Source organism: Canis aureus, chromosome 2 (assembly GCF_053574225.1).
Source record: "Canis aureus isolate CA01 chromosome 2, VMU_Caureus_v.1.0, whole genome shotgun sequence".
Taxonomy (NCBI): Eukaryota; Metazoa; Chordata; class Mammalia; order Carnivora; family Canidae; genus Canis; species Canis aureus.
In genome coordinates this window covers 24553654-24566766 of record NC_135612.1, presented here as the reverse complement: position 1 = coordinate 24566766, position 13113 = coordinate 24553654, and the positions used below count along the sequence as shown (strand labels likewise).

The 13113-nt window shown below is 38.1% G+C and overlaps 1 protein-coding gene across 4 annotated transcripts in view; it reads left to right on the top strand.

Annotated features, from left to right (window-relative positions):
* The window catches only part of VCAN (versican), a 110680-nt gene that overhangs the window by 9640 nt on the left and 87927 nt on the right, over positions 1-13113 (top strand). For all 4 annotated transcript variants that reach the window (XM_077866086.1, XM_077866083.1, XM_077866085.1 and 1 more), the window contains exons 2-5: positions 2600-2675; positions 8056-8433; positions 11983-12157; positions 12244-12371. In XM_077866086.1, coding sequence (XP_077722212.1) covers positions 2606-2675; positions 8056-8433; positions 11983-12157; positions 12244-12371 — 751 coding nt within the window. In that variant the 5' untranslated portion in view covers positions 2600-2605. The remainder of the gene's footprint in view (positions 1-2599; positions 2676-8055; positions 8434-11982; positions 12158-12243; positions 12372-13113) is intronic.

Sequence of the window (13113 nt, the reverse complement as noted above, 5' to 3'; positions counted from 1 at the left end):
TACCCGAAATCACAGAGTATTAGTAGAGGATTCAGAACTTAAATTCAAGTTGAGACCGGACTTAACATTATGCTTAGAAAATAAAAGTTTCTTGAAGAAAAGAAAAAAAAAAAAACTGAGGACAATTTTTTCTCTAATTATGATAGGAAATTATTGTTTATAAGTATATTTATAAAAAGGTTTCTTAGATTCAGTTAATACTGAAAGAATGCATTTTCTTTAATAGATTTTTTTATGATACAACCTGAAATTTCACCTTGGCAACTTTAAACTACAGAATATGTGGAATTGAGATCTTTAATTTTTTTCTGAAATACTGTAATAACATTGAAATATAGGTGTATACTTCCTAGTTGCTGTAGTATTTGTAAGAAATACAGAAATGGGGCACCTGGGTCGCTCAGTCAGTTAAGCGTCTGCCTTTGGCTCAGATCATGATCCCAGGGCTCTGGGATCGAGCCCCACGTGGGGCTTCCTGCTCAGCAGGGAATCTGCTTCTTCCTTTCCCCCTCCCCCTGGCTCATGCTCTCTCTCTCTCTCTCTCTCTCTCTCTCTCTGTCTCTTTAAAAATAAATAAATAGAATCTAAAAAAAAGAAGGAATGTAAAAACCAAAATTTCCAGTTTGTGTTTAATTGTGTCTACTATATATCCCAGTAATGGTATGATGAATAATAAACTTAATTTTCAAGGTTAATCTGTATCAAGGATTATCAACTGTGTGCTTTTTCATTGTGAGTTGTCAATGGCTTAGAGATGGAAAATAGATACATAATTTATTAAGTTTAAAAGATGCTCTTTAGGATTTTGTTGTAGAGAACTTCTAACACTTATTCCAAGATAAATAAAATAAAAGCAATCAAATGGAGAATATCATGGAAAAAAAGAGTAATGTCATAATAATGAAATCAAACTTGAACCCAAACTGGACTTGATTCTTATAGCATTTACTTCTTTTCAATCTAGATTTCCTAAATCATCCAGAATTTATATACTTTCTAAGGAAGATATTAGGAAGTTATTTAGTACACCATTTCAAATGTGTCCGTACCTTCAGCTGCAAGTAACAAGAATCCCTCATTTTATTGGGTATAAATAACAAATTTATATTGGGTTTATTATTTCATAGAAAAAGTTCAGATGTACAGCCTACTCCAGGCTGAATGGTTGAGGGCTTAAGCCCCAGCTCTCCTGATTCTTTCTTAACCTCATCCCCAGAAGCTATCTTAGACACTCATGGATGCAAGATGACATAACAGTAGGAGAAAAAATACCCTATTGTGTCAATGAAGAAAAGCAACCATCTCTTCCTTTCTTTCTATTTAATGAATGTACCTTTCCCAGGAGCATCCCCTCCACCTACCTCCACCTCCACCTCCACCATCCCCTCCACCTCCACCTTTCCCAGGAGCATCCCCACCACCACCTCCTCCCCTCACATCTCATCAGTTAAAACTGCATCATCTACTCATCCAAAACCAATCATTGGCTAGAGGAATGGGAGAGTGTGACTGACTTAGGATAATCAGGATCATTCCCTTGGGCTGGGTTTGACTTAGGCTCCTCTAAAGGGTATGGCTGGGTGAAGGAGGGTAGACAGGAGAATGGAATCACAGTTTGGTTAGAAGGGAGAAAGAGGAATGGTTACTGGATAGCCAACCAACAATGGCTGTTACAGAATAGTTCTAAATGTAACTGAGAAGGGAACAAGCATGGGGATCAAATAATCTGCAGTTCTTCTGAGATTGGCTCTTTGCTTTCCAGATGGTCCCCGACACTGGTACTTATCCGCCTTATAATTACAGCTTCGTAGAAACTCGAGCTGGAAGGGACCATTCTGAGACCCAGACTGTTAAATGTCTTCCCCAAAGGCACACAATAAATTAATGGCAAAGCCAGGGCAGGGTTTCTTGACTCTCAGAACAGAGTGTTTTCTTTCTTTTTTCACCCTTCAGACCTTAGAACTGTTGGAACTGCTTTAAGACTCATGGCAAGCACTGGTCTTTTTGTAATTAACAGCTCCTTATAATACATCTGTTTTGTTTGTTCAGCCTCCTAGAAACTAAATTGAGTCTGTGCTTTAAAAAGCCTGCTGAAGCCCTTATTCCCTATTTTGATACCAAATGCGGGAACCACCACCATGTTCCTTCACCTCACATTAGATATGATTCCCTTCTTTCAACATCTCTCCCTATTGTTCCTTCGTCTTCTTGTACCCTGTGACCAGCTTCCTGTTTCTAAATTGACACTGTGGTCACCCTTCCCTCTTTGTGCCAGTTCCTAGCCACTAGTTCCTTGGCTGTGGTTAATTGTTCTTTCTATAGCCTACCCAGTCGTGGCCACCCCACACATCCATATTGTTATATGTTCCCAAAGTGGGTTCTGGGATTATTTTAGTAGCTACTACACTGAGTGAGAGTCAAACTAATAATTAAAGTGTCAGGATGACTTTTCCTATTACAAATTCTCTCTTGTTTTTACAATCTAAGAGGAGCTAGTCTTTGTACTCTTATTACATACGCTGCACAAATAGCATGTGATCTCTGGCCCACCACAAACCTGAATGCTTATGATTTTCTTTGTGTTTTTCTTCATTTCTAGGACAAGATGTTGATAAATATAAAGAGCATCTTATGGATGTGCTCTACCTTAATAGCAGCCCATGCGCTACATAAAGGTGAGTGTGATAATTTCTTTGGTGCTTAGTGAAATAAAAATTTAAGTATCAGGGCATGGAATGGCAATATGGTGTCACTAAAATAATTTTTTATCTGTTCATTGTCTTATAGTGCTGAACACTTTCAGCTAAAATATTTTTTATTTAATAAATGGTTTTCAATCAATCAATCAAAATGAAATAATGAACAGGATGCTAAAGAGGCAAGTAGGTTTTCAGTAAATTCCCCGATTACTTTCAGGCTGCAAAAAGGCTCATATATGGCACTGGGCATTTATTTAAAATCCATCTTCTTCAATATACTCAAGGACTTTCCTGTAAAGAAAAGAAAGCCTATCAAACCCTCAGGAGGCTAGAGTACAAGAAGAGTCAAAAAGACAAAGAACAGGCTAAGAGCCAAGTTTTTACCCACACCTATATTTCTTTGCTTTGCTTTGCTTCACTTTTCTCAAAGTAACTGGGTAAGTGCACATGCACGGTTCTTTCTCAGCTTTAAATTATATATCTGCCTAATGAAGGTTCTATAATTCCAAATTCCTGGACCATATTCCATGAGGTAAGATACTGCCCTGAATTTCAATGATCTGTTCCTCTCTAGACTCAGCCTCCACTTCTTTCTCACCCTTACTCTATACTTCAGACTTTCTGAACTAATTTGCAATTCCACACATAGACTTCAATATTCCTTGGTTTTCTACTTGTAATTCCTGCTTGGCAGTCCCTTCTCCTGTTCTCTACAGTTCCTCTTTAATTCACTCTTGAAGACGCAAAACTTAAGTATCATTTCATTTATCCATCCATTCCCCTATCCATTCATTTATCTACTCACTAACAATATTGTTTGAGTACCTTCTATATGTCAGGTTACATTATGGGTGCCCAGGGATATACCAGTGGACAAGCCATACATTGTCCTAGATTTCATTAAACTCAATCTCCTACTTACATGATGCAAGCAATAAACTAGTAAACTAACAGTCCAAGTACTTTCAGGTTGATGAAAATAAAACTGAGTGATATACTAAAGAATGGCCCAGGTCAGGGGAAGGTGGGAAGACCTCTTTGAATAAGTAACATTTAAACCAAGATGTGAATGACCAAGATGGCTGTCAGAGTTTAGACTCCACCAATCTGTGAACAGCCCAGGTGGTGTCTTCTTCATTGTTTTCAGGAAGTAAAGTGAAGGTCACAGACAGGGAAGGATAATATCCTCCAGTGACAACAGAGAACACAGAAGGGAAATATGGAAAATGGAGTTGGTTTAGATGGGTAGTAACAGAAGGGGAATAATAGAGAGAAGAGTGGGAGAACCTTGAGGGACTCTTAAAACAGATTTCAGACTTTCTGCTTAAAAGAACTCACACAAACAATAGGGGGAAAAAAACACAATATAGCTCCTTGGCAGTATTTTAAAATAGTAATAGTAGGTAGTGATACTGAATAATTTCTCCATGTCAGGCCTTCTTCTGAATATTTTGCCTAATTTATTGAATCTCAACTCTTCAATGAGACAGATGCGATGCTTCTCTTCTCCCTATTTGGCAGATGAGGAAAGTGTACCATTAAAAGGTTTGGAGGCATAGCTATAGAAGATTAGTCATGGAGGCTGGAGTTGAACCCAGGCAGTCAGGCTCCATAGTCCATGCTCTTAACCACTGTATGATACTTTATGCCAAGAATCAAGTTCTTTGTAAATCTGTGATCATGATTAAGAGATGTAATTGGTTGGGGGCTGATTTCAGAAGAGCTTAAGTTTTTCATATGATGGGTAAAAATTGAAATATAAGATTCATATAAATCAGATTTGCCAAGTTCATAGTGGGATACACTGCAGTAACTTGTTATGAGTCAACACAAGTATTTTCATCTTAAGCCTTTTTCTGTTTATTCCTAGGCACTCAAAAGATCAATAACTAGTAACATTAATGAATACCTTGTCCCCTGGTTATTGGCTTTATTTTAATGCATGAAGAGCTCTGCATTTTAACAATACCTATTATATTGATTATCTAGTGTTGACTTGGTTGTTTGGATATTCCTCTAATATAAGTGAATGAGTGATGCACAGTTATGAGTAAATGAATGAACAAGAGAGTGATAATTTATCATGTGAGAGAGTAATAAATTCCCATATTCTCAATCTGACATTTATTTGTTCAAGGGATGTGTATGTGTGTGTGTGTGTGTTTGGTCAAATTGTGTAGATGGAATTTACATCATTCTCCACACAATTTAGTGACAGAGAATGAAAGATAATTGATTATTCAGAGTTTTATCCCTTACTCTACTCATTTTGACCACAAACTATCCAGTGGAAACAGTGAACTTTTTGTTAACATTCATTTTTATTACTTGCATTGTTCACAATTTCAGACTAGTTCTTGCAGGTAGCATTTTTTAAAAAACATGCATGATCTATAAACATTATCTTCTGAACTACTAAATTTCTTCCTTAAAATATTTAGATTCAGTGAACTTAGTTCTTGTGACCCATGCATTAAGACTCAAGATTTTATACACAAAAGACTTGACCACACAGCTTCTTATTAATCCTGTTGTTAAGACTGAATTCTACATGAATATATATTTATATCCAACCGAAGCTTTTAATTTTCTTGTATCTATAAACATCTAGCACAATAAATAACCCTTGGGAAATTTGCCTTTTGACATCATTTTGTTCCAATATATTTTTTTCATAACAGCACAGTTATTGAGCAATGCTCTGAGTTTCAAAAGCCACCCAACTGGATAGATTGGACTGAATCTTGTTTCTGCCTTTACACATCTAAAATTGTGAAAAGAATTATAATTTAGTAATACATATTATGGGATTGGACGTTAGTTTATCTTAAGCTCATTTTTAAGGAGATGATAAAGAATCTCATCATTTTTATCATAATTGAGGTTGATGGTAAAGCTGTTTATGCTGCATTAAAAGAGCAATACTTTGTTCATGGTGCAGTTAATCATCTAAATAATTCTCCAGGAAGGAAGAAGAGATTTCCTAGGACATATGATAAATGTAAATTAGGAGAATTTAGATCACAGAATTCTCACCCCTTCCCTTCTCAGAACCCCTATTCTTGGCAAACAAAACAAAACAAAACAAAACAAAACAAAAAACTTTGTTTTCATTTCCCTAATGGGGCCCAAATTAAAGGATTATGAATCAGGTAGGGAACACCCTGTGGAGTTTATAGATTTATTTAAAAGATCATGAAATTACTAACAGCTGTCAGTGTAGATAGCAATTAAAGAAATAGGATGGGATAGAAATAGAATGGGTCTAGACTTTGCAAAGGAACTAGGGACAGGGGAAGAAACCAATAAATACCAAAGCTGAAAGATGCCTTGATTAGTTTTGAGGAGACATGCCTTCTCACCCAGGTCTGTCACCAGGCAGCTGGGAGGTTGAATGTCACTTCCTCTCAGGGGAGAATCCTTAGTAAGGGATTGGACTAGCTTCACTCTGAGGGTCAGCTTTATGTAAGAGAATCTATTTTGTAAGCCAAGGATTAAACAGAATGGAATTGTTCCCTTGATATTATACTCCAAGAAGAGGATGATCTTAATAACTTAGTGCAGTTAATAGTATACTTTATTTTATTTTGATTTAATTTTAAGTGCCTTCAATCCTGTTTTGGGACAGGTTATATATAGATTAGTAAGATGATAAACAAGTGCATGACAGCAATAACCATAATAAATGAGAAATATGTAAGAGATTTCAGTCAGAAATACTATATATACAATACTGTATTGATTATTTTAGATTTATTTGTATCATATGAAAGGTTTTATAGACCAGTCTTTTTGAAGTTAAATATCAGTCTTTAACAATAGAGATGATTTTTTTCTTAAACTCCACAGTATCTCCTTATCGTCCTGCAATTTTCAAAATAACTTATAGCCCACTGAATCCTCAGTGCATGTTGACAGCTAAATAATTTCCAATGAATGGCTATATTCAGATGTGTGTTACCGATACCTTGACTACTAATACACTAATTGTTAGACACACATCACTTTAATTAGGAATTATTATTTCACTCCATCTGCAGGCTACTATTGTTCATCATATTTTCATGAAGATTGCTTATGTGTCAACATAATTTCTATTGTTTTGGGGTTGTTTTTAAAGATTTTATTTATTTATTCATGAGAGACACACAGAGAGAGGGACAGAGACACAGGCAAAGGGAGAAGCAGGCTCCCTGGAGGGACCCCAACGTGGGACTCGATCCCAGGACTCCAGGCTCATGCCCTGGGCCACAGGCAGATGCTCAACAGCTGAGCCACCCAGGCATCCCCGTAATTTCTATTGTTATTGCCAACACATTATCTAGCCAATTAGCAGGAACTGGAAAATGGGGAGGAAAGAAGAGAAAGAGGGATGGATTCCTGTAAAAAACCATTTCTTTTACATGTGATAGTGTTAAATTGCAGTCGAGGTGTTCATTCTCATTAAAAGTTTAGGGCTTAAACAGAAGGACATTGTTCAGATTAATACTTCAGGTGGGTTAGGTGAACAGACCAAAATTCCACCCCCCAGGATACAACTGAGGGTCAGTGTTTCACTGCAAAGTGTTTGCAGCTGGGTTTGTCATTATGATGAAAGCCTTTGGTTCAAACACTGAACCAAATGAAGGTTCTTCAACTGTTAGACTTCCTCCTGCTTCAGTCTACTGAGGTACTTTTTAAAATTTTCACTTCCTGTTTGCATTTTATTTTCATTTGCTCTAAGGTAATATGGCAGTTATCTTAAATGATTTTCCTCTCCTGACCCCATAGATGTAAATTTGTCCTTCAACTGCTCTTCCTAACATTGGTCCAGTCTTTCAAATCTGCATTACTGATTCTAGTCTCCTTTTGCCCTTGATCGCTTGCCTCCCTATATATGCCTTATTCTATCGCTTGTTTTTTTCTGTTGAACACTAAGTTACAAATACTTCAAAGTAAATGCCATATTTTTAGTACATAAAAATTGACCATTATCAATCCCTGTCTTCATTGTAAAACGTTCGTAAAATCGTATACTATTCTTGGGACATCTGGGTGGCTCAGCGGTTGAGTGTCTGATTCTAGCCCAGAGTGTGATTCCGGATTCTCGGGATCAAGTCCCACATTGGGCTCCCTGCATGTAGCCCTCTTCTCCCTCTACCTGTGTCTCTGCCTCTCTCTGTGTGTGTCTCTCATGAATGAATAAATAAAATATTTTTTAAAAATTGTGTACTATTCTTTGTATATATAATCATTCTAATTATCTCACATATTGAAGATGCAACCAAAGGAAGGTAAGGTTTCTGATCCATTCACTTATTGAATAGACTCAGTTGAGGTTAAGGACTGATAATTTGGTATTTTTTCTTTCTTCTAGCCAAAGTGGAAAAAAGCCCACCTGTTAAGGGCTCCCTGTCTGGAAAAGTCAACCTACCTTGCCATTTTTCCACTATGCCTACCTTACCGCCCAGTTACAACACCTCCAGCGAATTTCTCAGAATCAAATGGTCTAAGATTGAATTGGACAAGAATGGAAAGGATTTGAAGGAGACTACCGTCCTTGTAGCCCAAAATGGGAATGTCAAGATTGGTCAGGGCTATCAAGGAAGGGTGTCCGTGCCTACACATGCTGAGGTGGTGGGTGATGCCTCCCTCACCATGGTCAAACTGCGTGCCAGTGACGCGGGCCAGTACCGCTGCGACGTCATGTACGGGATTGAAGACACACAAGACACGGTATCGTTGGCGGTGGACGGTAAGGCTTTCCAAACTGTGACAGTAGTGTAACATGACGCCTGGTCCAGAAGTGTTGTGAAACAGCACCCGAAGTAACTGTAGTTCACACTTAGACAAGTGCAAGAAACAGTCGTTTCAACAGTTCGTGCCTTTCACCAGACATGAGCTGTTATTTCTTCAAGGGTCAAGGAAGGTGACCTTTTGGCACAGCAATGTCACTGATTCAATACAGTGAAGTGCAGTATCATGGAAATGATGACTACCTCAAGCCATGAGAAATAGTTCAGGAATTATTACTTCATTATTGAGACCTGTCAGTGATCATTTTTGATACCATGAAGGCTGATCGACAGTTTAATATTTACAGTGTGTGTGTATGCACATATACACACACACACACCCTTTTCTTCTTTTTTTCTCACTGTCCTAGCGTGATTATAAAAATCTTTGAGTTTGTTTTTTAAGAAATATAAATTGGAGAATTAAGGTGCCTAACAAGTATCATGGTGCGTATCACAGTGCCTTAGAAAGGCCAGGACTTGATAAACATTCGAATTGGATCAAAATAAAACTCAGTGAAAATTTTTTTAAAGGTCAATACACTAGCTGTTATATATTAAGTCTTGCGATGAGGCATTTTCATTTTAGCCCTCTTTCAGTGGTGGTTTATATGTCATTTGAATTTAAGTTAGGAAACAAAGCAAAGAAAAATCGCTTTAATTGGGTACACACATAATACCATAGCTCTTGGAAACAGAATATTTTGGCAAGTTATTAAGCACAATTCTAATACCCAGACATGATGAAACAGATTTTTCTTCCATCCCTCCATTCCCTATAAAATATTTACCTTTCAGAAATATATACAAAGGGTTTTATTAAAACTTTCTTGTGTAGCCAAAAGGAAATACTTTGAATTTCAGATGCAATGAATTAATTTTCTGTACATCCTTTTATGTTCAGATTCTGTTACTCTCTCCTACCAATCTGTTTTTATGTTGTCCATGCATTCACTAAGTAACCTGGGCTTTTCATTCTTTTAGCGTTTTTTATTATTTATCTTAGCCTAGGATTGTTTTGCTCTACTGATGTTCTCCTATTTCTCTTTGTGTGTGTGTGTTTCTATGTGTGTGTGTTATATTTATATCTTGTATAAGCATATAGATTATTAATGAATTATAAATAAATATATATATAGTAGTGGTAGGTACTCACTATGTATAAATTTATATTTATGTTTTTAAAATCCCAAAAGGAGTTTAACAACTTCTTACTATTTTCATCGTTAAAGAATTAGCAGTGGATTTGCCCCTTGCCCCTCTGAAACAATGAAAATCCTCTACTTAATCTCCTTAGCCCCATGAGGTCTTCAAATTATCCCAACAATTGCAGATACTTACACCCGCTGATACGCCCTGCCCTGCTCTTGGAGGCCCTCTTATGCCCCCTTACTGCCAGTCTTCAGTGCACAGGGAAGATTTTTAATTACCAAGAGGACCATTTGAAGCTTTGATCGACATAAGACTAATTTAAAACCATTCAAATTCTTGCTAATCCTTAGAGATCATCATAAACTACCTCATACTTACCAGATAGCACGATATATACTTCCTGACAGTTTTAACGTAGTTCTGTAGAGGTACAAATTTTCTGAAAGGCGTTCGATGAATTTTCCATTGCAATATCAGAAATGGGAAAGTTAATGTTAATTATCAGTACATCTACTTGGTGCCTGTGCTGGTCTTCTTGTGTTGACACTTTTCAGAAGTGCTCATCTACAACATGGCTAGCCTGACCCCTGTAGTTATTTTATTAGCATATACCTGTCTTTGGGAGGAGATAATGGGCATGTGGAAGACAGTCTCGTCTGGCTGTGGGATATAGATTGTCGTCAACCTCATGGAATTATTAAGAATAAAATGAGAGTGGGAGGTATCTTGGAAACCAAAGTTCATTCTGGATAACAACAACAACAACAAAAAAGTGGTCATAGACAATCTTTTTTTTTTTTAAATTTGTTTGTTTATGAGAGACAGAATGCATGCAAGTGAGGGGAGAGACGGAGGGAGAAGGAGAGAAGCCCAAGCACTAAGCATGGAACCCGGAGTGGGACTCCATCTCACCATCCTGGGATTATGACCTGACCCCAAATCAAGAGTCAGAATCCTAACCCAGGTGCCCTTGTGATAAGACTCTTTTTATTTATTTATTTATTTATTTATTTATTTATTTATTTATTTATTTTTTAAGACTCTTAATAAAATCTTAATGCGGGATGCCTGGGTGGCTCAGCGGTTGAGCATCTGCCTTTGGCTCAGGGTGTGATCCTGGAGTCCCGGGATCGAGTCCCACATCAGGCTCCCTGCATGGAGCCTGCTTCTCTCTCTGCCTATGTCTCTGCCTGTCTCTCATGAATAAATAAATAAAATCTTAAAGAAAAAAAAAATCTCAATCATAAGACCCAGTTGCCCCAATTTCTATTTCTTAGGGACTTCCCAGGCACTTTACCTTGACTTATTTTGTAGTGTTATAAAAATGAGTCATCATGTTTTCTCCAATTAAAAATGGAGGTGCTCTTGTTGAAGTTGGGGGAGGGGACCAACCCCCCTACCATCCTTCCCTCAGCCCATTGACAATTCCCTGAACCACAGAGCACAGTTCAAGAACCACTAGATTATGCAAATCCTAACATACAGTAAAGTGGAATTTGAGACAAGTGCCAAGATGCCTAGCTTCAACTCAGGAGAGTCTCGGGAACTTTATTTCAGGCCTTCTTCAGGACAAAAATTGATGGTATATTTTATCTGTCTTAGTGAAAGCCCTCAGTTATGCTAGTCAGATGGTGAATAAGTAACTACTAGCCTATCCAACATTTTTAAAGCCTTTACATAATTTGACTTTCATATCAGATAACATAAGCAACATTTGTTACACTTTATGGTGGAGGAAGATTAACAAATTAGGGATTGGAACAAGCCTTCTCACTCATACATAGGCCATTGTCTTTTCCATCTTTTCCATTGTTTTTGGAAGTAGATATCTTCATGTTTTATGTTTGGAGGAAGTGGCATAGGTGAATGTTCCATGTACTTCTATTGAGTCAGCCTCGGGGTGACTCAATAGAAGGTGAGTCACCTCAATAGGTGCCCATGAAGTAGGGCAAATTGATCTTGTGGCTGTCTTAACTCTTTGTGTCTCCTGCAGCACCGACTCCCTTTAGTTGTCCAGTGTTCTCATGGTAGTGTGAATACTACCTGTGATCAGAACAACTGTCCACCACTTGGGATTTAATGGCTTAAGTCTTTTTCTTAGATTGTTTTCATGAGAACAGAAAATTCCTGGCTAGAAAACTTTCTAATGGAACAGAATGGGACACCTGGGTGAACGGCTTTTCTGGGGCTCCTCACATCCCCATAATTTTGTGTAATGCTTCATCAAGTGAAAATAAAGAATCACCATGGTGTTACTACCATGTGAGCGATTAATTTGATATATTGCTCCATAGGAAACTTTGCAAAGTATGGTGGGATATTTGAACATGCCCATGATTGTTCACTGCTCTTTGCAGGGGTTGTGTTTCACTACAGAGCGGCAACCAGCAGGTATACACTGAATTTTGAGGCTGCACAGAAGGCTTGTTTGGATATTGGAGCAGTCATAGCAACCCCAGAGCAGCTCTATGCTGCCTACGAAGATGGATTTGAGCAGTGTGATGCAGGCTGGCTGTCTGATCAGACCGTCAGGTGAGAGGTCTGGGGGCCACAGGCTGTCAATTTATTAATTTGAGAGTAAGAATAAAGTGCTACTTAATAGTCCTTTATTTCCCCAGATATCCCATCCGGGCTCCCCGAGTAGGCTGTTACGGAGATATGATGGGGAAGGAAGGAGTCAGGACCTACGGATTCCGTTCGCCTCATGAGACTTACGACGTGTACTGCTACGTGGACCACCTGGATGGTACGATGTTTACATTTCTCAAGCTTCATTCGAACTAAGAAAATTGAAGAAAGACTGGAAACACGTAGGAGTTGAGCAAGTTTTCATGCTTGTTTGGATTCCAGACAAGAGCATTTAGTCTAAATGACCGTATGATTGTGGTGAAATAAGCTTAAATTAAAGTGGAAAGAGAAGGAGGAGTGTGCAAATGGTTATGCAGGTTAGAAATGTCTTCAGTTAATGGCAGGTTTTCTCTCAGGCATGCTGCTGTTGGACTGTTTCCAATACGCTTTTAGAGCATTAAGAATAGAAAGCTGTAAGGGTGGTACCTATTCTTGTGAGAACTTCAGGTAAAATCCTGTGATGACAAACCACTGTGCATCCTAGTGCTGATAAACACCCTGAAGCTCAACTAAATAGCCTCAACTAGCCCAGGAGGGAGTCTCAGGTTTTACTTCTTCTCCTGTTAACTTTGCTACGCTAGCATTCAGAGCATTCATTCGTTCATTCTTTCATTCAAGAAATCACCGACTGGATGCTTGGTACTCTGCTACTTGTTAGGGATGTGAAGCCAGATAAGATGCTTCGAGCCTGATTGATTTTGGCACTGTCATTTCTCACTTGGCTTGAGTAAGAGGCTCTAAAGACAAGTATGAGTTCAAGAGTGGCATCAAAGGGACACGATGCAGTTTTATTATAGACACATGGAACAGAAGTGTCTGGGGGTTTTGAACTGGAGTGTCATTTCTATTAGCAGGCAGCT